This window comes from Coenobita brevimanus, chromosome 4 (genome assembly GCF_032717465.1).
Source record: "Coenobita brevimanus isolate Jiangsu-jjx chromosome 4, ASM3271746v2, whole genome shotgun sequence".
Taxonomy (NCBI): Eukaryota; Metazoa; Arthropoda; class Malacostraca; order Decapoda; family Coenobitidae; genus Coenobita; species Coenobita brevimanus.
The window spans coordinates 34,337,583-34,364,101 of record NC_136957.1 but is presented as its reverse complement, the minus strand read 5'-3'; the positions used below and the strand labels follow the sequence as shown (position 1 = coordinate 34,364,101).

General features: G+C 38.0%; 1 protein-coding gene across 1 annotated transcript in view; it reads left to right on the top strand.

Moving 5' to 3' along the window:
* nwk (FCH and double SH3 domains nervous wreck) overlaps positions 1-26,519 on the top strand; it is a 137,345-nt gene that overhangs the window by 109,893 nt on the left and 933 nt on the right. Inside the window, exon 21 of the mRNA XM_080269954.1 lies at positions 25,480-25,546. Within this exon, the coding sequence (XP_080126080.1) occupies positions 25,480-25,546 (67 nt within the window). The remainder of the gene's footprint in view (positions 1-25,479; positions 25,547-26,519) is intronic.

The window sequence follows — 26,519 nt, the reverse complement described above, 5'->3', positions numbered from 1 at the left end:
CATACTTTTTATTTTTCTCAGTCTTCATATTTTTTCACTCATTCTTCATACTTATTGTTAGGCGCACTTGTCATACTTTTATTGTCTCTCCCAGTATTATACTTTTTATCTGGCCTCACTCTTCATACTTCTGTTACCTCACTCTTCATATTTTCATTATTCCCATACTTTCGTGACTGGCAACTCTCTCACCCTACATACTTTCGTATTGAAGGCTTTCGACCTTGAGCCATGGCACGAGCACGAACACGAAGAGGAGACCGACCCCGACAAGACCCCAACAGCAACCTCACCCGATGAGGTGAAGGTGACACACAAGATCGTACTTCCTTGGGTTATGGAGGCTCCCTGTGCTCTACGGCCTTTAACTTGACTTAAATTGCCGTCCTTCCATATTGAATGCTGACTTGTAACGATAGATTAGTAGTAGATTAATAAATTGCCATCTCTCCTTATTGAATGCTGAGTTGTAATACTAAATTTTTGCCATCTCTCTACAGTGAATGCTGACTTATAACAATAGATTAAAGATGGCATGGGATACTGTAGTGCCACAATTTAGTCCTGATCTTTTTTTTCATTTTGCAGCTTTTTTCATCTAGCTCAGTGACCTAATAAAACAATACTATGGCTCTACACCCTCCCCACAGAACTTCTTCATGACTAGCACCCTGTTTTAGTGTTACGCTGTAGGTATAACACAGCATTCAAAATGGGAATATGGCAGTTTTGGCCCACGTTAGAGTGAAAATGTTAAAATTAAAAGTGCTATGGAATGGATGAACAGTTGTAGAATTGTAATATCCTGCAATTGAGTTACTTGAAATGAGCTGCAAAAGAATGAAAATCTGAGGCAGGTTAAGGTGGAAGAAGTATAGTAATCATTTCTTAGTTATTTGTTTTTCACTTTAATATTCTGTATGTTTTTTTTAATCTTCAGCATCAACACATGGCATAAATATTATAGAAAAGAATATTAACATGCCATAAGGGGAGATCAACTGGTAAGGAAGAGTACCAGGGAGCATTCTTAACCAACAAGAGTACGATTTTAAGGGCAGCCCCTGTGCTCCCTCGCTTTATATATATACCTCTAGAGCATGGCTGCCAGGTGTCGCTTGCCTAGACAATTCACGCGTAAATACTCTGCTGCATTTTCTGCGCTAAATAACATCCTGCTGCCAGTATTACACATTTTTCATAGTGGTTAGTAGACAGCGGATGACGGAAATGGTAGACTTTGATAAATAAAGTATCTTGAGAGTTAAATAAGAATACTTTTAGATTTTGTTAATGTATTTATGCTAATGGTTAATTGATTTTCCTACATTTATTTATGCCCAGCAGGTATGTATGTCATCCTCACCCCATCCTTAGGTGGGAAAGGGAGGTGAGGATGATGATGGTGATGATGATGGTTTTTGTCATTCTGCAAAACTTGTCATTTATAACTAGCACATAAAGCAGTAGTTAATAGTCATCTGTTGTCTAGATCATTCTCTTTGCTCACGTTTGCCGACAGTTCTTGGTAGAATGATCATAGCGCTTTTTAAAACAACGCTCTTTTGGTCCACTGAATGCAGGTGGCGCGAGTGTCAACATTTATGCTTCTGCTTCCTAACGTAAACTCCTCGGCTGTCCTGTAAATCTGTGTGTGGTGCTGTGAGAGGCGAGAGATTTATATATATAGTGTCTCCTGGGGAATGAGAGAAAAAAAATATGCATGAAAAACTTTGGGAGGCTTTCCTAAGGTTTAAATTGATTTGGGAGGTTAGGCTTCGATTTGAATTGAGTTGGGAGGCTATATTTTGCTTTAAAAATAGGTGGAAGGTTATTCTTTGGTTTAAATTTACTTGGAAGGTTATTCTTTGGTTTGAATTTACTTGGAAGGTTATTCTTTGGTTTAAATTTACTTGGAAGGTTATTCTTTGGTTTAAATTTACTTGGAAGGTTATTCTTTGGTTTAAATTTACTTGGAAGGTTATTCTTTGGTTTAAATTGAGTTGGGAGGTTATTCTTTGATTTGAATTGAGAAAAACATGTGTATCAACATTGGTTCTGTTCTCAGCTGTTAAGTCACTACATTTACTTATGATATGATGGGTGAAAATGGTCTCCCTCATTATTCATCCTTTGCCCCTTCACCCTGAGGCTCTAACTTTCATTTCCTTTTACCCCTTCACCCTGAGGCTCTTTCATTTCCTTTTACCCCTTCACCCTGAGACCCTAACTTGAATTCTTTATTTTCTCTGATGTTTTGGCTACACAGAACCATCTTCAAAGTTTTTTTCTTTTTTGTGTAAAGAAGAAGGAAGCAGGGGTTAGAAGACTACAAATTGTTCCCTCCAAGAAAAAACAAAAACAAGACAATAGAGAGCCCAATTCAAGATCCGTAGCCTGAAACATAAGAGAAATTTATTCCAGCTTAGAAGAAACATTTTGAGCAGGAAGGGTTAGAGATTGCATTTATTAATCACGTCAGCATGAGAACTCCTTCCTGCCTTTCTTCCTTCCTTCCTTCCTTCCTTTATTTTTTTCTGTAAGGAAGAAGGAACCCAAGGCTAGAAGTGGAGTAAGATCACTTGAGACAGCCTGATTTAACTTCAAGATGTCATGGTGGTGAAGGGGTTGAGGTCATAAGTAACTGTAGCTCTGTGGTGGCTGGGAATTAAGCTTGTGTGGTTCAGATTCTCAGGCATTTATTACTGAAGAATAACAGTTGCAGTAAACCATCACTGAACCACTGTATGAGCAAATGCAGTGCTTTCATTCAAATGGCTCATAATATATAGTGTTAGGGTTTTTTTCTAACCATATTTCTCTTTCAGGTTATGTTCCTCTTGACATATCAGTCACAGCTTAGACTATGATTGATGTAACTGTAGACATATTGTTGCTTACAGTTATGGTTGGTGGATCATTACATAACACTAGGATAATCTGTAAGTCAAAGATTTTCCAATATGCATTTATTTTCCCTCCTTTTGGTGGTTGGTGTAATGATCACACTAGCAGGATTGAACTAGATGAGCAGTTTTTAAGTAATGAAAAGGTGTGTGTAATGACCAAGGAAGGCCCTATACTGATGAACAGTGTCTGCCATGTTAGATATCTGGTCCAGATAGACAGACCTGGAGCACCAAGGAAGAAGAGAAGTGGCCTTGAAAGAAAAAAACTGCTCACAGATAATTCACCATACATTTATTGTAATGCCCCCACACTACAACACACTCACCTCAGGCACCTCACTATCACAACACTCAAAATTCTTGCCTCTAATCTTAGCCAGATATCTGTGGGGGTGCCTGGGTGGAATGGTTGGTTTGTAGCAGTCCACTGGGTTCATGTACAGATGAGTTGGGATCAGAACAGTAACAGCAACTCTCACTGTCTATACCTAGCTCACTGCTAGCCATAACAGATCTGAAAGTAGTAGGATGAGGGGATGTGGAAGTACCGTGTGTAGAACAGATACCCAGCCTGGGAGATATTGCTGGACAGAACTGTACTGTGAGGCCAGTTAGAAACCATTAAATATCAACACCTGCCCAGCCTGGAGGGACTTGAACCACCAGCCCTCTGCACAAGTACATCATTATCTTATTAACTTCATTAAGAGAAAAAAAGTGTAGACATATGCTTACTTTATGCTAAGAATAGAGGGTTTGAAGAGAAATACCTAAAGGAATACCACACCAACCCAGAATGTTTGTGATTTAAATTGATTTAAATTTTTATCACTGGGAATTATAGAACAGGTGTCAGTTTTATGTGTATGACATGTCTGTGCTGAGCTTTGATTTTACTCAGTACAGTATTCCAAATGATACAGTGGGATTATTACAAGCATTTAATTCCTTGATATATATAGATTAGTTTCTGATTCAGATTTATTAGTTCCCCCCCCCCCAACAACTCACGTATCAGTATTTCCTACATATATACCTATTTTATAGGCACAGTTTACTGGCTTTCACCCAGGTGATAAAGTATTGCACTACAAACTCATAAATCTGAAGTGTAGTTTTTAAAAAATCTTTACTTTCCTTTTTTTTTTTTTTTTTTTTTTTTTTTTTTTTTTTTTAAGTATAGAATGTTGATATTACATGTCCTCACACAGGTATTGTATACAGTATTTAAAGACAGTGTGTGTGTGTGTGTGTTTATATGCAGTAGAGTACTTGTAACCCTTATATCAGTTATGTATTTTATCTTTAACCCTTTCATTACAGCAACAACTCATTCACTGCAAAAGCTTATTGCTAGATGGGATAAAATTGTTTAGCAGTACCAGTAGTACAAAGAACATAAAATCTATACTGAAGGGGTTGACTGAAATTGCACATAACTCTTTCAGTTTAGGTATTCTCACCTTGGCTAAATTCTGTCACCTGTCAGTAGTTTGGGGAATATACACAGGCTTGTACATATCTAACACTGCACTTCGCTCTGTCGGGCATGTTTTCGCGTGTGTTGTGGGGACGGCTCAGTGTTACCAGCATCTACCCTGTGTCATTTATTCATTTCCGGCATCTTCATTTCCAGTACTTATTAATTCATTTTCATTATCTATCTATTCATTTCCAGTATCTACCCTCCATCGTTTATTCATTTCCAGTATCTGTCTGTTCATTTCCAGTATCTGTCAATTCATTTCCAGTACCCACCTGTTCATTTCCAGTATCTGTTCATTCATTTCCAGTATCTGTCCATTCATTTCCAGTATCTGTCCATTCATTTCCAGTATCTTCAGTTCATTTCCAGTATCTGTCAGTTCATTTCCGGTATCTACCCTGTGTCATTTATTCATTTCCTACTCCAAATACTACAGCTACACCCACACCAGCAGACTGAGCCACTCCCACAACACTCAAGAATCAACCAGATGATTTCCCAGTTGAACAGTGAATGGGTTAACTGCGTATACTAATGCCTTCTTCCCCCAGCCCTGCATCCTGTCTTGTTGCTCAGTATACTCTCGTCTCAACCATCGCTGTACTCTTCGCTATACTCCTGTCCTGTTTCCAGCATAGTGTGGTGTATTGATAGTGTGTATACTGTACCATACCTTGCATCATGAGTATACAGTACAGTATTTAAATTCAACTGTGAACTTTTACCACAGCATTCAACCATCGCTATACTCTTTGCTATACTCTTATCCTATTTTCAGCATAGTGTGGTGTATTGATAGTGTGTATACTGTATCATACCTTGCATCATGAGTATATTTCAAATCTACTGTGAACTTTTACCTCATCATTCAACCAGTACTATACTCTTTGCTATACTCTTATCCTACTTTCAGCATATTATCTTGTAGTGTATTGATAGTGTGTATACTGTATCATACCTTGCATCATGAGTATATTTAAATTCTACTGTGAACTTTAGCATATTTCTTGTAATTTTATGGTCTATCCTGTACCATACCTTGCAGCATTATTATATTTAACATCTTCTGTGCTCCTCTGCCATACCAATTTTCTAATCCAACTTTTCCCAGCTTTTAAAAATATGATCAGTAATTCTTATGTCATGTTTATACAGGTCTGTGCTCTCTGTGTAACCCTTTAGTGTATACGCAAACCACAGTACACATAGGCTCGTATTGGAAGCACCCTAACACCTCTTCCTTAGCGATTTATTCTTGGATATAGCTGGTTAATATCCTTTAGCACATTATTTATGCAGGCCATAGCAGAAGAATTTATGTAACACAGAAGGAGACAGTAAGCCTGCAGTTCAGATGAGTCTCTCCAGAATTTAATATAAAGTCTGCAGTTTGAATGAGTTTATCCAAAGCTCAGTGTAAAGCCTGCAGTTCAAATGAGTCTATCCTGAACTCACTGGGTTAATAGATTTCTTGTATGTTGTCTGTATCTTTTTTTTATCATCAGTTATTGCATCTGTAACATACAAGAGGATTTAGAAGTGTAAGGCTAATTAATTTGTTAAAAAAAGAGGTGTAATTAGATGCCACAAAATTTCAAGAACCATTCAGAGTACAGGCCAGTGCTGTATCCTCCTCTTTATTGATGCTCCTGAATATTTTGTGTCTCCTGTATCTCTTCTGTCCAGTGTGTAATATTTGAATGTACAGTAATTTAAAACTGTACTCTTTTTACTCTAACTTGGCCCAGATTTGTGTCCTTTTGCAATTTATTTAATGTAGCTGAGTGGCAGAAAAGGACAGTGCTATGGCTCTACTTCCTTTCCACAGCACTTCTTTGTGACTAGTGGCAGAAAAAGACAAGGCTTTGCATCCCTTCCATAGCACTTCTTTGTGACTAGCCGCAGAAAAAGACAGTGCTATGGCTCTCCTTCCCTTCCACAGCACTTGTTCAGTGCTATGGCACTCCTTCCTTTCCATGGCACTTTATGACCAGCATCATGTTCTAGTGTTAATCTTTTGTCACACCTTAGTATTCCTGACGGAGAGATGACAGTTTTAGGCCAAGTTAGAGTAAAAAGGGTATATTTTGTATCTTTCACTTTCCATATTCATAAGTGCTGTAGAATTACCGTGACTCACACTTATATTCATAATTCTTATCATGGCCCATCCCTCAGATACAGTTGCTCCTCTGCTTACAAACTTTTGGTGATATAAATTGTATTGGAAGCATTTATTGATTGTGTGTGTGTGTAAAATCAATGAAGTACTGTAATACTGTACAAAGACTCTAAGTGAACAGTAATTATTTGAAGCAGTTTGTACAGTAGTGGTATTACAGTTTGTACCTATTTTCGTAATGTTCACCAGTGATTTGCACTAATTTGGCTGCAGATGTCAATGAATGTTGACTTGCCATTTTTTTTTTAATTGTAAAGCAACTCTCAGAATCATTTAAGTTCGTAAGTCAGGGAGCAGCTGTATATTCAGTGATCTTATTACAAATTCTGTGATTCCATTTTAAAGGTATTCCCATTTTTATTGACTACTGTGATCCAGAATTGTAATATTTTTGAAAATTTCATCCTTTTTTGTTTTCTTTCTTATTCAGCAGGTCCTCATTATATGTTGTCCTTTTTCTATCTTGTTATTGATGTGTTGAGTTTGATGACTTCTTTTTCATTTTATTTTTGCCACCTCGTAATGATTTTATTCAGTGTAGGATAGACATTTACAACCTTTTCTTTGATAAGTAAAATTGTCTGGTGCAGGTGACAACAAAAATAAAAAGGATGTAACAGGATTCAGCAGCTTAAGCCATCTGTTAAGTATTCAAACATTCCCTCTTATATTCACTTTGTTCTCATCTGTTGCAACTTGGCCTCACCTATTATTATTATTACGGTATTATTATTATTATTTATTTTTTATTATTATTATTATTATTATTATTATTATTATTATTATTGTTGTTGTTGTTGTTATTATTATTATTATTTTGTGACATACAGTATAATGAGGACTGATTTACAAGTGACATGGTTTTCATTCACCCAGTTTCATCTTTCATTTTTCATCAGTCTTCCTGAGTGATACGTACCCAGTTTTTTCCCCAAATTTTTCTTCAAGCTTCCTCTTCTATATCTCTAATTCATTGTTCTTCATTGTTCTCTTGTACAGATTTTTCAACTGATTTCGTGTCTCCAGCTTCTCCCTTGCAAGTCTAATTCTGAATTTCTCTATGCCTGTTCAGCTGACTTCAGTATTGTGGTGTTCTCCTGCAGTCTTCTTCAGTCTCCCATTTCATGCATTGTCCACAGTGCCCAAACTTGCCTATTTATTTTTCACTGACCTTGTTCACATCTTTTGTATTTACCTTTCATTAGCATTATTCATATTGCCTTTATTCATTATGCATTTATTGTTCATTAATATCTTTTAATTCAAGCTTTCGTGAGCATTATTTGTGTCACTTTTATTCATTATACATTTACTTTTCATTAATATCTTTTGTATGTAACTTTCCTTAGCATATTCAAGTTGCTTTTCTTTAATTTGCATTGGCTTTTCATTAATATTATTGTGTTTCAGATATTTAGCATTCAGTAGTGTTATTTTTATTCTGTATATGAAGCTTGCATTCTTTCCATTGGTACAATTTTCTGTTTTGCTTAGTCTTACACTTGTATATCTTGCTGTGTTCTTGATTTCACTTATTATCATGTTTTAGTAAGAAAATGATTGTTAATGTCAGGATTGTTTCATATTTACAGTGCTTGGGCGGCTTGTTCAGAATAAAATTTTGGCTTTAGTTAGAATGAGAGAAGTGTATATCTTTGTGCTGCCAGTGGATTTATATGTGGAATGAAAGCAGGAATTCTAAAGGTTTGAATGCTGATTGAATGGCTTTGTGGCTGCTCTTCATAAGCTTCTGTGGTTTAAAGATGGTCATGTTGCAGCCTTTATAAACAAAACAAAGCAAAACGAAATACTGGTTGTGGCGTCAGATGTGTATATCCTCTTTACTGACCTTTGTAACTCCAGCAAGGCCAAGAGGTGTCATGAATGTTGCAGATGAAGAGCTTGGAACAGTGCTGTGGTGGGAGACAGAGTGAAGAAAAGTAACTTAGCGAAGGCAGGTGTGCAGTGACAAAATACAATTGTGTGGAGGGATTTTTTGCAACCAGTCCCTGTTAGGTGTGTGTGAGTGTGTGTGTTGCAACAATGGTTTTATTGTTGTGATGAGGAGGGATAGATTGAGATAGTTTGTGCTTGTTGAAAGGATGGAGGATGAGAAGTGGGTGCAAAAGGTGAGAAGTGTGAATGTCAGGTAGGGTTGCGAGGGGCAGACTGAAATAGACCTGGGACGAGATCACAGAGTATGACCCCAGGGATAAGGGACTGAATAGGGAGGCTGCCAGAGATCGAACAGTGTGGAGAGATGCCATTAGGTGACCAAGGCCAATGCATGTAAGGATGTTGGAGCCTTTATAAATGATTTAATATGAACAAGAGATTTATTGCATGATGTGTAAAATAGGTGAAAGATATGCAGACTGTTGAGTGCTATGTGATGTACTCAGAGCATAGTGGTATAGTGGTTTGCACAGGCGAAGGCCAGGTGGTGTTGCATAGAAGTGTTTAGAGGGTTGCCAGCTATCTTATGCCATTAGGGGATTTGGCAGGTCACGTACCCTTAAATATCGAGGACTATGTCAGTATAATCTTGAACCCATAGTCCTCACAAGGGGTAAATATTGGACTGAATGGTTTAATTGTGTATATTGAAGCTGATTATATTGGGTGTTGTTAAGTGGATGAGATGGTGGTGATTGCTTCTTGGATGTGGTTGGAGTTGTTGAGCTGAGAGTTCTTATGTTGCTGAAATGAGTTTAGTTTTTATATTATTTGCTCATTTGCATTTCATTATTTAATTATGCCTACTAATTATAATTTTCAGTGTTTCTTGCTGGTAGAGTAATTATGATTTATTATTGTCAGTTTGTTTAATTAACTTTATTTTGTCTCGCCCCTGTGTGTGTGTGTGGTTGTGTGGTGTCAGGGGGGAGGCACGTTGAGGTCGCGGCTGTCGGAGGCTCACGTGGTGGAGGTGTGTGAGCCCCCGGAGTCACCCCCCCTCCCCCACCCCCCACTCCAGGTGAACTTGCTCTCTCTCAACCCCACCCCACCCCACTCCACCCCACCACCCTCCTCACCTCTGCTTGTCTAGGAATGCTTCACCTCTGGCAGTATCTGTTTAATGCCTTCACCTCATGTAATAAATCCATGTACAATGCCTTAATGTACAGGTGCTTACCCTATCTGTACACATGTAATAAGTACAGTACATGTGCTGTGCCCTGTTATATGGGTACTTAATGTCTTCGTAGGCAAGTAAAAAGTACATCTGTAATGCCTGAATGTACACCTACAGCTGAAAGTCCTTGAACAGGGCAGAAAACAATTCATGGCCATGTTAGGCAGAGAGTGTGAACAAGTTACATCCTAAACTGTATTGGTCAAGGATTTGGGTCAGTCACATGTCTTTATTCATTTATTTATTTATTTATTATTATTTTTTAACAGCTGCTGCTTTAAATCACCCCATACTTCAAGGACATTCAGCTGTGGGTGTTGGTGCTTACCCTCTCTGTACTGTAGACATGTAATAACAAGTACAAATGTAACACCTTTATGTACAGGTGCTTAATAGGTGCTTTTCCCTCTTTTGACATGGGGCTGTACTCTCATGGACTTCAGAGGCTACCCAGCACCTCCTCCTTGATGGAATTATTTTACATAGAACCCTTGAACACCACATCAGTTTTTGAACACTTGAACACTGCATCAATTTTTTTAACACTTTAACTATTATTCTGCAGCCAGATTTTTTAACACTTTAACTGTTAATCTGCAGCCAGACACCTTAATCCTGCCATTTTGCCGGCTACCCCCCCCCCCAGCTCTCACCCCCCTCTCTCATATACCTCTCCCCTCCATCCCTCCATCTTATCCTTGGTCTCCTTCCTCCCTCTCTCCCCTCCACCTCACTCACATACTCTCTCCTGGTAAGTCTTTTGCTCTCCATCCTCTCCACAAGGCCAGAAAATTTACAGCTGGCTAAATACAGTGAAAACACCCCTATCTTTGCTAGTGTGTGTTTGAGATGGCTTGATTTTCCCACCGTGTATCAGTCAGACTTTGGGAAGATACTCGTGTGTCTGTACAAGAGACTGCTAATGTGTCATGTGAATAAATAATAATCGGATAGGGAGGACGTGCAGAGGAGCCTTGTAAGGACAGAAGATAACAGTCTCACGTCTTTCTAGTGTCATAAAAGTACATGTAATTTATTGATGCATCTGTAAGCTCCCATCTGAGTACAAGTAATTTCTGTGTAATAAGCTGTAACATCTTTTAGTGTGTAGTGTACTCCCTAAGCCCAGTGTGACCTGTGCTTCAACCCTGTCATTGTTCAAGTCTTTGCTTAGAATTTGTCTCCCTTGGTGTGGAAGAAGAGAATGATAATTGAGTTGTGATTTTTAGTATCAGTATTGGGCTCACTGTAATGGCTGTAACAGTGACGGATATTGGTACAGTACAGTGACAGGGTTGAAATACTGTATCACCTGTAATAAAAAGAAAAATTCCCTGTAACCAGTAATTATAGAATAGCCATTAAATCAACCTTGGATATTTATCAGATTATAGATAGAAAAATCAATGTTCCCTCCCTCCCCCCGCTCCTTGCATTCTCACATCAGTCGTCCTTAGTCTTAATTCCTTCAGTTCAGTGACTTAGCTTCTGTAATTTAAATTGTGCTCGTACCAAGTTATTTTATTCAGCTTTGGAGGGACATTGTGAGCTGGGAGAATTAGGTACAGTCTTCATCAGCATCTTCATCACAATACATTTCTCCTAAACTGAATTAAATAAATTGGCAGCAGCAGAAGTATACCAGCAAACACCATCAAAAATAAATTGGCATCAGCAGAAATAAACCAGCAGACATCACCCTCATACTGAATACTGTAGTGTAACTCCTTGAATCCTGCTGATGTAGTTAGTTTAGTCTTGCAGCCAAACAAACGATTTTCTGCAACTCAGGAATGGCCTTTAGTAATGAAAGGATAAAGCAAGGATGTATATAACCTGGATTAAGTAAAGTTGTCCAACCCAAATTAAGTAAGGCTGTGTCTAAGATGGATTAAGTAAAGCCATCTAGCTCAAATTAAATAAGGCTGGATTAAATATGGCTGTGTCTAACCCCTCAAGTTTTAAAAGGTTATCCTAAGGTGAGGTTCTTGCGGTTAAGTTCTTGGCATTCTGTTTTTCTCCATTCACATTTCTGTTTCATTGCCAGTCATATATCTTTGCTTTAAATTAGTGTCATATGGTGTTTGATTCCTGGCACTAGGATTCCATTATTCAGTTTGGTTCTTAAGGTGAAGAAAATCATTTGTAAACAGTAAGGATAATATTAAAAAGACAGCCCAACAGTGAAGTGGTTAAAAGAGGCAGAGGATGGCTTGCTTTACCTCCCACCATCTCTGGACAGTTTTATCCAGCTTATGGCATATTTGTGAAGGGGTTAGATGCAGCATTGATAAACCCTTTCATTGTGAGCAGTCTTTTGTAAGCCAGGTAAAATTGTGTGTTGGCAGCAAGAGGAAACTAAAGAGGCTATCACCAGGACTGAAGAGGTTAAATCTTCCTTTACCTTCCTCACACACACACACACACACACACACACACACACACACACACACACACACACACACACACACACACACACACACACACACACACACACACACACACACACACCAACCCTGGCTTCTCAGCTGACCTGATCTTGGCATCATAACCTTGCCTTTCCCTGTAACCAATAATTATTTCTTACCTCATTAAGCATTACTGTTAATTTTTTCATAATGCTGATCTCTTTTAATGGCCATCTCACACTGCATCAGTCACAACTGCAGTTTAAATAATGCCAGTAAATATCTAAATAATTTCTATAAATTTATAAAAGTACACTCATGTTACTGTTTTGCTAATGCATATCAGTGGTCATTCCTTAATAACAAGCATTGTATAGTGGTACATACAGTAGTTTACTTTGAAGACTTTTAACCCCCTAAGCTTCAGCTTATCTTTTTAGAACTCTGTTTTCTGCCAAACATTTGACTTTGCAACCCTAATTATGGTTTTTGTTAATGTAATTATTCACATAGTTGTTTAAAGTTCTTTGAATAACGTCAGTGTTCATTGGTGTAAATTAACGTAGCAATATAAAATTTTGGCAGGAAAACAAAAAACTTGATGGCTGTGTCCATAGTTAAAACAATATTACTTGTTATGTGTTATGCCTTTACATAAGTCAAGGACAAAAGTTTGTCACCTTCACTGCTTCTCACTTTCCTGTGTTGGCTAATATTGTGTAGCATGGAAGTGTGTGGTATGTGTAGCTGTCCCTGAATTCCCTATGATATGATGCATCAGGAAGAAAATGATAAATATGCTGTGAGTGTGAAGTAGATGCAGTGGAGTAAGAAGCAAAATTTTGTGCCAGACTTCACATTGCCAGTCAATACAGTAGTTCCTTTACATCATTGTCGTTCTAGAGTAAGATTCAGAACTCACTGGAATACTGTCATCCATCATTTTTCACAGTTTCTGCTTCCTGGTTTCAGCTACTTGCTGATTACTAAACCAGAATAGAGTACATTAGCTTAAGCAGTATTTTGGCATTGTTTATTAAAGTATGTTTATAATCTGAAAATGTACTGCAAAAAGTTGATTCTAATGTCTGGTGATGTTTCAGAGCTCTCTCTCTCTCTCTCTCTCTCTCTCTCTCTCTCTCTCTCAGGACACAAAGTTAATTTATGGATGTGGGGGATCTTTTTTTGCTGGGTTTTCTTTATTTACGGATTTTTGCTGTTTGTAGATGTGTGGTTTCGTAACAGCTGCGAAAAACGAGGAATGACTGTATTTGGGATAAGTATTGCCAGGTCCATAAGGTTTTGATAATGATTTCAAGACTTTGTAAAGGAACTATTGACCACCACAACTATACCCCATAGTAACACAGCTGCAGTAGCCTCAGTACAGCGCTGCGAATGTGGCAAAGGGGAAACTGGCAAATACACTTAACTTCAATTCTTCCCGACCTCCTCACCCTTTTTAATGTCTGGTAAACTTTATCTTGGCTAAATTCTGTCTTTAAAAAATTTTCTTGAAGGTTTATGGTCCCTTTTTATCATTGTCTGACCATTTTCAAGTTTTCTTTCTTTCTTTCTTTCTTTATTTATTTTTTATTTTTTGCAGGTGAACTGAGGAAGGAAATTAAATAAAAAAATAATGTAGTGTAGCTTAACCTCTTTTTAACTTAACTTTCTTGGGATTACCTCATGAACAATTTACAAAGCTTGGGATAACCTCATGAATAATTGACAAAGTTCGGGATTCCCTCATGAATATTTTATGAAGCTGTCACTGAACATACTCTGAATCCATCCAGCCAGGATTTATTTTTGCCACTCTGGAGTATGGCAAGATTAAAGTGGCAAAAAAAATTCAAAGTAAAACAACCAGTAACTTTGCAAGAAAATTAAGATGGTGACATTCCAGAATTTCAAAACCTGATGGAATGGTTTGTTTAAATACTGTAAAAATAAACTGCCAAGGTGTTGTGTGATTACTGGCATGTTTAATTAGATCTAGCATCTTTTATAGTAATTGAACCCTCCCTCATTGTGGTTTAGATGTTAATACTAAAAATTTGCCTTTAGCTTTCTTGGTATTCAGTGCACAATATTTTCTACCTTAAAGCTTTTGCCATTTTATCCTTTGCCGGATTAACTTTAGCACCTCGTATGCCATCACTGGATTAAACTTCCCCTGTCCAGTGTACATAAACCGTGCCTTGAAGCTGTAGTGGTGTAGGATGGCTAAATGAAGGAGTGTAATATACATCAATCGGTAGTTTAGTTAGCCCCTGAGGTGTTTACGTTGCTTGAGTTTATAATGGATTGATAGAACATGTATTATACTGTTTTTACTTTAATTTTTACTCTAACTTGGCCCAGATTTTCGTCCTCTTGCAGCTTATTTCACATTGCTCCATGGCAGAAAGAGACACTGCTACCATTCTGCAGTACATTCTTTCCATAGCACTTCTTTGTGACTATCATCATAATCTAGTGTCAATCTTTCCTACATTTCAGCATTCAAGATGGTGAGATGGATAATTTTAGGCCAAGTTAGAGTAAAAACAATATAGTTGGTTTACTTTAACTTGTCCCAGATTATCTTCCTCTTGTGGTCTATTTGATGTAGCTCAGTAGCAGAATAAGACAACAGCTCAACATCCTTTCCATAGCACTTCTTCATGACTAGTAGCATATTCTAATGTTGATCTTTGTCTTAACTTAGCATTCAAGATGGAGAGATGGATAATTTGGGGCCAAGTTAGAGTAAAAAGGATATAGATACAGTATATATGTGTTTCTAAAACTGAGAAAAACTAATGGACCAATTTTTATGTTAGTAGGAATTATACAGCCTTTGATAGTATGTTTAGCAGTAAGGTTATTCAGTAATTTATAAGTTGTAAGTGAAAAGTTACTAATATTACACACCATCATGGGCCAAGAATTTTAATATTGAAGTGATTTAATTCTCGGATAGTCAGTGAGGTAAACCGTATGAATATGGGTGACAATTTTTTTTAGTTTAATTCTGCTGGTGCCAGATTATTTAATTGAACTTGGGAAAGGCTTGCTATACAGTATGGGTTTATCAAGGCTGTCTCAAACTCTTCCTATTTAATACCTGATCTTTAGCTGCAAAAAAATGTAAGTAAGTTAATGGTATGAGTAAGATAAATAAGATGTCCCAGTACTTATTGGGTTAAAAGTTGTTGCTGGTTTGTGATAGTGTGTACTTGTGGCATTGAAGTGTGGGTGTATTGATCAGTTCCGTATTTACAGGTGGAAATGTGCTTCTCTCTCTCTCTCTCTCTCTCTCTCTTACTGTAATGTCAGAACACTGTATAGCAATATAAATGATTATTCAATTAGGTAGCAAGAATTTCGTACGACCTTTTAGGTGTGATTTTCTTTGCTTATAAAAGAATTCCACAATTTTTTGATGTACAGTACTGTATACAGTACTTATGCCTTGTGTCAACCAGTGACAAGCCAGAAACAGAATGAGGGCAGTACAATGCTAAAGTTGAAAATTCTTGAGATTTTTTCCCCCCCTGGGCTTCATGAAACCAGTAATACCATCCCGTTGCATCAGCTCCACTCAGCCAGGAGGGCAGCTGTAAGTGAGGACTAACTCATTATCGGAAGAGGGTCCAGGGAATAACTGCAAGTAGAAAAGTACATTGTGGTAGGAACACTAAGAAGATGCTGTATTTTTTTTTTTTCTCTGAGTAGAAACAAATTTTAAAACCGATAGACACAGGTTTCTATGAGTTTCCCGTACACCACAAGTGCTTAGGTTTATTTCAGGATATCCTAACTGCACATAACAATGGTTTGATGTTTGAAGGTGTGAATTATCAGTTTGTGGGTTTTCTTTACAAATTTGTGGTACTGTCTTGAGTCTAGTTATATTTAGTTACATTTTTCTTTGCTTTTGGTATGTTTTAACTTTGGTGTTGTGGTGGTTGGTCAGGGTGCAGACCAAGTGGGATGGCCATCTGTGGAGGAGGTGGAGCCACCTGCCTTCACCCCTCCTGCCTCTCCCCCTCAGGTGATTTGATAGATTGTTTTATTAGTGCTTTAGTTTTATTAGTGTTTTAGTGCTGTAGTTCAGTACAGCTTTATTTAAATAGAGCTTTAGTTAATTAGTCTATCTATCTATCTATTGCCAAACGCCTCAATCCCGTTTGGGGTGGCCACAAACAAATCGCCTCCAAGTCGCCCTGTCCCCCGCCATTTCACTGCCCTGCTTCCAACTCACATCCCCCTCTCTCATATACCTCTCCACCCCATCCCTCCATCTCATCCTCGGCCTCCCCCTCCCTCTTCCCCCCTCCACCTCACTCACATACACTCTCTTCGTCAGTCTTTCACCCTCCATCCTCTCCACATGGCCAAACCACCTCAGTGTGTTCCTCATAACGCTTCCTATCACATCCACATCCACACCACAACGCTCCTTTATATCCTCATTTGTCAGCCTGTCTCTCCACGTGACTCCACAGGCTCCTCTTAAATAACTCATTTCCACTGCTCTCATTCTTGACTTGTGTCCTTCCAACAATGTCCAAGCTTCACTTCCGTACATTAGAGTTGGTATCACAATACTGTCATGTAGTAACTTTTTCACTTCCATGCTCACTTCCCTGTTTCTTATCACTGCTTTCAAGGAACCAGCAACCTTTCTTCCCTGCTGTACCCTTTCAAGCACTTCACCCTCCAAACCTCCATCCTTACTCATCACACTACCCAAATACTTAAACGTACTCACATTTTCCAATTCCTCACCATCCAACCTTGCTGTACATTCACTAACTTCACCTCTCTCAAAGACCATCACTTTACTCTTCCCTACATTCACCTTTAGGTTCCGTTTCTTACACACTCTCTCAAACTCATCCACCAAGCCTTGCAGCTCCCCTTCATCTTCACTCAACAACACAGTATCATCTGCAAACAACAGTACAGGGAGTTTCCAAACACTATCCTCTTTCACCAGGGCCACTCCAACATCCACTACCCTACCTTGTACCTCTTTTATTACCCCATCCATGTACAGATTGAACAGCCATGGAGACATGACACATCCCTGTTTCAAACCAACTTTCAAAGAGAAAAATTCACTTAGTTCACCATCCACACGCACTGCAGCCTTCGCACCATCGTACATACTCTTCACAGCATTCAACAACTTCCCATCTACTCCATATATTCTTAACACTTTCCACAATCCTTGTCTATCCACCCTGTCATATGCTTTCTCCAAATCCATGAAAGCCGCATACAACTTCTTTCCCTTCTCTAGAAACTTTTCCACTAAAGATCTAAGAATGAATATCTGATCTACACAACCTCTTCCCTTCCTAAAGCCTCTCTGTTCTTCTCCAACTAATTTCTCTGTTCTTTCTCTAACTCTGTCTATAAGTATCCTACCATACACTTTTCCTATTATACTAAGAAGACAAATGCCCCTATGATTACCACACACTTGTTTTTCCCCTTTTCCTTTGTACAAGGGAATAATTATACCTGACTTCCAATCCTCCGGGACTCTACCTTCCTCCCAGGCCAATCTGCACATCTTCCACATCCAATCTACTACTATCTCTCCCCCATGCTTCAGCATTTCACCACACACTCCATCATTTCCTGGGGCTTTCCCCGATTTAACTTTAGTTAATTAGTGCTTTAGTTATTTAGTGCTTTAGGTTTATGAGTGCTTTAATTTATTTGTGCTTTAGTTAAAAGTTCTTTAGTTAATTAGTGCTTTAGTTTTATTAGTGCTTTAATTTATTTGTGCTTTAGTTAATTAGTGCTTTAGTTCTATGGCCAATCTCTTGTTACAACTCAGCATTCAAGATGGAGAGATGGCAAGTTTAGGTAGAGTTCAACTGTGTATATATATATATATATATATATATATATATATATATATATATATTTTCCCCAAATGATTATTATGTTAACTTTCAAAAATTTTAGTGCCTGATTAGGCAGTTCATGGTTAGAGAGCTGACCCATGAGAAATCTCTTGACTCCAGAGGCAAAAAACTATCACTGTTATGGTAATCCGTTTTACTAGGATGATGTCTGAAAATATTTGGGCCTGCTAAAAAAATAAATATCCCATCAGTAAGCTAAAGTAATAATAAGTTTTAATCCATGTGAACTGAGATATCTTTTTGAATGAGTGTCTGGTGCCAGTAAAAATAAAGGGTCAATAAAGGTGGAGATGGACTTTCTTTATTGACTTTATTTTTGCTGGTGCACTTATAGTACCTGCAAATTTCATCTCATACTAAATGGGTTGATGCTGATTATTACCTTTAGCTTATTGGTGGAATGTTTTTTTTTTTTTGATAATGCATTTAGTTTTAGGTATTTTATAGTTATAAGGTCCATAGAGGGATTTGTATGAGGGTGGATGTAGAAAAGAATAAAAATAATGGTGAGAAGTGTGACTGTGGAGGGTAGGGTTGTGAGAGGCAGACCAAAAAAGACTGGGGATGAGGTTATAGACTGTGACCATGAGGGATAAGGGACTGAATAGGGAGGCTGCCAGAGATCAAGTAACATGGAGAGCAACTATTAGATGACCAAGGTTGTATAGACAAAATGATATTAGTGTTATAGATAAGGGTAAGATGGTAGGGAGGTTGCCAGAGATCAAGCAGCTTGGAGAGTTGCCATTAGGTGAGCAGGGCTGTATAAATGAAACTGTATGAGAGTTGTTGATAAGGGTAAAGTGATAGATGAGGGGATAGGTGACTCATAGTTTGATGTGTAGGTGAAAGGAAAATCATGTGAAAATGTTAAGGAAAAGGAGAGTAGACTGGGTGAAGGGGAAAGACTGGCTTGTGCTGTAAAGGCCATTGTGTGAAATAGATGTGGGGATTTGTGGATAAGATATTGTACGGTATATTGAGAGTTTTCCATGCATGATGCTTCTTTTCCACTCTGCTGGATGATTTCTTGCATGTTGTGGGATGGACCAGTCAGCGTTATCAATTTTCCTGCATCAGTTATTCATTATGTGCTCCAACTACCACACCTACACCCACACCAGAAGACTGAGCCATCCCCTGCAACACAAAAGTCAGCATTATCAATTTTCCTGCATCATTTATCCATTTTCTGCTCCTATAACTAGCACACCTGCACCCACACCAACAGACTGAGCCATTCCCAGCAACACAAAAGTTGACATTATCAATTTTCCTGCGTCTATTCATTTTCTGCTGCTACAACTAGCACACCTGCACCCACATCAACAGACTGAGCCATCCCCACAAAAGTAAATCACAACTGGAGTCCTATTTACAGTCAGTTTTCTTGCATCATTTATTCATTTTTCGCTCCTACTATGTCACCTCCACCCACACCAGCAGACTGAGCCATCTTCACAACACAAAAGTGAATCTGAAGTGGAGTGCTATTTACAAACCACTCTGTAAATTTGATAGTGTAAATGTAAATGTTCCTTACCCTCTGGAATAACCCAACCACACAAGACTTGCCATTTGTCAGTAGTCCTTTGAACACATATTGGTATTTGGTAAAACTTGTATGTTATAGTGAAAAAAATTATCCCTTGTTTGGAAATTGAATATTGTTAACCCCTAGGCTGCGGCAGCCCTAAACTTTTCCTGTGTCCGTGGTGTGGGAAAACCAGTTAAGAAAAATTGTATTTTCATCATGTGTTTTGACCCACTTATACCTAACCAGACATGATAACATTTTAGTCAGACAAAGTTTACACTCCACACTGATGGTTCGCCACCCACTCATCAAGCATTAGCATGCAGTAGGCATGAAAAATGACCCAAAACTTCACAATATTTCACGCGGCTCTTCCGAAATGTACAACACATCTACTGATCTGCATTTCCAGGATGCTATATGCAGCCGAGGGGTTGAACTGGTAAAAAACCTTATGCTAGATTTTAGAATATTATTATTATTATTATTATTATTATTATTAATATTATTTATTATTATTATCATTATTATTATTATTAATATTATCATTATTATTATTATTATTATTATAACAATAATTGTTAACATTGTTATTATTATTATTACGCTATATATTAAACTTGAACTGTGAATGTTTATTGTTATATATTTTAGCTGTTTAGTATTTTCATATAGGTATCTGTGCTATATCCATAATCTGTCTGATATGAATTAATAACTCTCTCTCTCTCTCTCTCTTTCTCTCTCTCTCTCTTTCTCTTTCTCTCTCTCTCTCTCTCTCGATCCAGGAGGGAGAGATGGAGGAGCCTACTGGACCCCCTCCCCCTCTTCCTCCTCCCCCTCCCTCCTCCTCCTCCACCCCACAGCCGGCAGAAACTGAAGAGAAGGTGAAAATTGACGGATGCTTCGATAGATAAATGTGCGCTCGATAGATACACTGTACATATGTTTTTTTTATGTACCCAAATAGATGTAACCCGCCTCTGTATGATAGATAAACTGGCTTGTTTGGAATAGGTGTTTTTTTTGTGCTTAGTTGGGCTGAGATAGATAGATAAAATAGACACACTGGCTTGACGATGTTGGCTGAAAGGATAGATAAATATAGATAGATAGATAGGCTGAGTGTGCTTAGATAGATTTGCTTGACTATGGTGTTGTGATAGATAGATAAATAAATAGATGGATAGATAGATAGGCTGAGTGTGCTTAGATAGATTGCTTGACTATGGTGTTGTGATAGATAGATGGATAGATAGATAGGCTAGGTGTGCATAGATAGATTTGCTTGTCTTTGGTGATGTGATAGATAGATGGATAGATAGACAGCTTGCTTGGATATGGTGGTGCAATAGATAAATGGCTGTCAGCTCTTTTGCTATGATTGGGACCAGTGTAGCAAATGTGTTAACAAGCTCACCTCAAAAGCTATACACCTTTAAAGCTTTATATCATAAAAACTTTATACCTCAAAAAGCTCTACACCTCAAAACCTCTACACCTCAAAGGCACTTCCACACCTTAAAAGCTCCACACCTCAAAAGCTCTACACCTCAATAACTCTACACCTCAAAAGCTCTAAATTCCAAAAAGTGTATTTTTCAAAAGCTCTACACCCAAAAAGCTGTACACCTCAAAAGCTCCACACCTCAAAAGCTCTACATCTCAAAAAGCTCTTCTACACCTCAAAAGATCTACACCTCAAAAGCTCTACACCCCAAAAACTCTACACATCAAAAGCTCTAGTACATCCCTGAAGTTCTGCACCTCAAAAGCTTCACGCCTCAAAAGCTCTACACCTCACCACAACCCCTTCAGTGCCAGAGCTCCACCTTGCATCACGATTATAGCAAAACTCACAAGCAAAGTGACTGGGATGACTTGATGGATAAATGAGTGTGTTATAGTATAGTGGTGTTACAATTACAGTAGTGGTATTATATAGTAGTGTTATAATCAGTGGTGTTATAGTAGTGTGATAAATATAGAGATGTGCCTTGTGCTTGGGTGTTTTGGCTTGTGATTGATATTTTGTAATAGATAAATTGCCCAACCCTGAACTCAATGGTGCTTGCGTTGAAGTGATGGATGATAGACTGGTGTGGGGTAGTTGGCTGGAGTTTGTCCTGTTAATAGACTGCCCTGATAGACAAATTATTAGTTGTAGTAGTTAAAAAAGTGATAAAAAGTAGGAATCCAAAGCAGATTAAGATGACTTTTCTGCTGTAGATGTGTAGATGGAAATTGCCTTCTTTTTTTCGTTGTTTTTAAATTCTTTGAACTGGAAGAGATTAGCATTTTTTTTCTTTTTTTACCCTCTGACAAGGATGGCATTTTGTTCAGTTGTTTTTGCTGCTTCTGTATATATTTATTCAGTATATAGGAGGTTTTGCTGTGAGGAGGTTATTGAAGGCTGTATCTAACCACATATGCAACAGATCAACTCTGGAACTGTCATCCTCAGTCTGTTTCCTCCTGCCTATGACCTGCAGTCTTTTAATTGCAGTGGACCTTGAATGGACCTTGAATTTGGCTCTGTTTTTTTTTTTTTTTGCTTTTGTTTTTTCTTGGAGGGAACAATCTTGTGGGCTTCTGGCCTTTGGTTCCTTCTTCCCTGGATTAAAAAAAAAAAAAAAAAAAAAGATAAGTCACTCCTAAACTGAGTAGAATTGTTTTGGTTTTTAAAGATAATAATAATAATCATCATCATCATCATCATCATCATCATCAAAGAGGTAATTAGAGTTGTTGTTGCTATGACTTCAAGCTTATCTGAATGTGAATTGTAGACTGAGGTTGCCCTTGTGCAGTCCACCATCCTCTTTGCAAGGGATTGGGAGGGAGGAGTTGAGGGATATTTATATAACTTAGCCTCAAGAGTCACCCAATTGTTATCATGAAAAGGCATCTCTCTCCCTAATCTTATCATGGTGAAGGAGGTAAAGAGTACTGAAGGAAATGAAAGAATATGTATAAAAAAGCAGGAGTTTCTATGGGGGAAATGATAATTAAGGGAAAACGTACCAAAGGAAATGAAAGAATATGTATAAAAAAGCAGGAGTTTCTATGGGGGAAATGATAATTAAGGGAAAAAGTACCATGAGGAAAATTTGAATTGTATGAAAAGGTTTTGATGGTTAATGGAAGATAAAGAATAAATAGGATTGTTGTATTGAGAACTGTTGATTCCATTGTAAATTATGTACAGTAAAAGAACATATGAGTGTGTGAAAAAAGTGTTTACGGTTTAAGGAAGATAAGACTGCAGTGGAGTAGACAGGGGTGGCTCTTACTATGTCTGAAATAGGTCTGGAGATCATGAATTTCACCTCAAGACCCCCCAAAGAGTTCCATGTAGGCCACATTATAATTAGGCTGGGTCAACATTTCTCTTAATGCCTCAGCCATGCCCCTAATAGGCTACAGGTGTTTGTGGTCTGTAATGTGAGAAACTATTTGCAGTTTAGTGGTTTCATTGGGTTTCCAGTCAATAGAACATTTGTTTTTTCTAGTGGAATGTGGTGAATTAAAACTACATTAGCATTTCCTACTGCCAGTTTGACAGGTCAGAAAATTACGTCACTGATCTTATTGCCAAAAGCCACAGGAAAACTGACTGTGACCAGTTTCTTTCATTCCCTCACATATTGATAGGTAGGAGGTGGCTGGTACTACCATGAGAGTGTTATGGGGCCTAAATCCCAGCAGCAGACCTTGCACAGCACTCCCAGAGGGGGAACTCAACCATATATTCATATCTCTTCAATACATGTACAGTAAATTTTCCTGGGGTAGAGTGAATTCACTAGCCTTGTCTGACAGCTGTCCTAGAAGGAAACTCTTACTGTATTCAAACCCGAGGCTCCTGGTAAAGTTTAGTGATGGCTTGGACACATGACCATTAAAGAACTTAGCCAAGCTCCTAGTTGGTGGCATTGCACTGGTGCCACAACTGTATTGCACTCAATATTGCACATAGCAATATTAAGAGTGGAAAAGACACATTTGTGCTTGCATTGTCATGGTCTTCAGGACCTAAAGATTGTTGTTGTTGTGACCAGACTCATCCAGACATGAACCAGGTAGACTGCAGGCTAAAGCTACTCAACTCCTGCAGTCCACCATTCTCCTTTCAGGGGTTAGGATGTTGAAGGATGTTTGTGTAACTGGGTAGCACCGACACCTGGTTATATTAGTGTCTCCACGTATGTGTAAAAAATGATCATAGACGCTTGTATGTTTGGGTGCTTCCCTCGTCAGTCTGTTATTTTAGAGTTGCAGATTAATTTACTTTGAGACATGGCTGTGATAGATAGACAGAGAGATATATTTTAGAGGTACAGATATATTCTATGGCATCAGGAGTAACAGAGGGAAATTTAGGGGTACAGAGATATGGTATGGCTTGAGAAGTAACTATTATAGGTAAATTAGGTAAACTTTGTCCCACTAGGTAGCTGCAGAATCTTGGTTAGTCAGCGTTGCATGGCCTCACTGTGTCTGGTGAAAGATATAAAGCGCATTTTACAAACCCGCTTCAGGAAATGAGTTCGGCCTTTTTATTTTGCCTTTTATGTTTTTAGTTTTGTATTTTACATCTTTGAAAACCATTTACAGAAGTTTTTTTTTTTAGTATAAATTAAAAGTGGTTATAGATTTTTTATAAGTGATGTGCATGTTAAAATCCCAGAAACACCCAGCATTATTAAAACTGATCAATGGCATGTGTTCCTTTGGCGTATATATAAATGCAGTGCCGTATAAAATGTGAATGTTGAAATAAAGCTGAAAGTTCATTGTAATGTTAAAATGGGGTAAAAATGCCTGATATTTAAACATTGAATTATTTCCAGATGATTTAACTCCGTAGGTCTGGTGATGTATGTTTTATTCTTGTTCCCGTACTCTTTTTACTCTGACTTGGCCTAAACCTGCCACTGCCTCATCTTGCATGCTGAGTTGTGACAATAGATTAACACTAAAATATAAAGCTAGTCATGAATAAATGCTATGGAAAGGATGTAGAACAGTGGCATTGTCTTTTGCTGCCACTGAGCTTTGTGAACTAAATGGCAAAAGGACAAGAATCTGTGTCAGATTAGAGTATAAGCAGTATACCATGTGATTTTATTCAGTTTGAAATTCCCTAATAATGAAGATCTTTACAAAAATTTTATCAGGCCCCTCCAGTTTGTCTAGTGGCTCCTTAACTGAACAAGATTGTTTGAAAATGACATGAATAAAATGCTAAATACATCATTGGACTGAAGGGGTTAATGTCAGTGTTCAGTGGTGGCCTGTTTAAATTAGTCCGTTATCCTTTGAATTTAAAAGGTTGTGGTGAGTGCGTTGCCCTGTGCCGAGTGTTTTTGTCCCCATAGTACTGTTTATGGATTGGGTCAGAAATTATTATCAGAATTATGCCAGTATTTTGCTTAGTAATTTTCACATCAGTACTAAATTAGTGTTAATAGAAACTCATATCAGGATTCTGTATTTGAAATTAGACTATTATTATTAGTTATACTGTCAGATGGAGAAAGTTTGAATACTGAGACTGCTAGAGTGGTATCCTTTTTTTCTTAGATTAATTGATTGGCAGTGATTATGTATATCAACAGGAATACAGTGGTAATGATTATTAAACTTATTAGTTAAACATTTTATTTATCACTGTTACTTTTGTTATCATTATTATTTATTATTATTGTATTACTGTATTATTATTATTATTATTATTTTTATTATTATTGCCATATTATTATTATTATTATTATTATCATTATTATTATTATTATTATTATTATTATTATTATTATTCTATGTTTCACATGGAGTGGGTCCCAGCTCAGATCATATTTTTATTTGTGTTCTTCTCTGCTCCTCAGGGCAAACGTGGCGGACACAAGGCAAGAACGACGACAACGGGACGCACGGCAGGAAAAGCAGATGACGGTGAGCAGTTGACAGATTAACATGCAGTTGTTGGTTTGGCCATGTGGAGGGGCTGGAGGGCGAGAGACTAGTCTGACTTGGAGAGTGTATGTGAATGATGTGGAGGAGGGGAGAGGGGAGGGGGGGAAGACCGAGGATGAGATGGAGGGACAGAGTGGAGAGGTATATGAGAGGGGTGGTTTGACCTGGGGGAGGGCAGTGAAATGGTGTGGGACAGGGCGACATAGAGGCACTTTGTTTGAGGTCACCCCTTACAGGATTAAGGCATGGCTGTAGTTAGATGTATGTTAGTCAGATTGTGTTGTTGGTGTGATCCCAAGAGTATCAGGACATGAACCCAGTGGACTGCAGCCTGAAATTGCCCTTCTGCAGTACACCAGCCTTCTTTCAGAGTATAGGGAGGGAACTGAGGGATGTTGTGTAGCCAAGAGTGGATCTGCCTGGTTATATCGGTGCCACCACATGAAGCTGACCCTCTCCGTACACCTAGACCTTCTGCTAAATATATAAACTTGACTTGGTCTCCCTGTTATCTTGTTTTTTACTTTTTTCTTGGCGGGAACAGTCGTCTGGGCTTCTGGCCTTTAGTTCCTTCTCCCTTGCATTTAAAAAAAATATATGTTTTAGTTGCAGAAAGGACAAGGAAAGATGAGTGTAGGCTTCCCACGATACATTTCCCTCCAGTAAAAGAGAAAAAAAAGTTATCACAGGACATATTAGTTTTCTGTAGGAGCAGCAAGGAAAAGAATAAACAGAATCTTCCTCTGTTTCTGGTTCATCCAAAGAAAATGAATAATGTGTTGTTGAGTGTTTTATTTATATTTTCTAACAGTTTTTTTTTATATTTACTTTTCTTTGGTGGTGGGTGGTGGTGACCTTCATCCACTCACTTGGTGCAGTGTTGCCTACTTCTTCCTTCACTTTCATCATTCTTTTTCTGTGTCTGTCTTCCTCTCTTCCTATTTCTCCCATC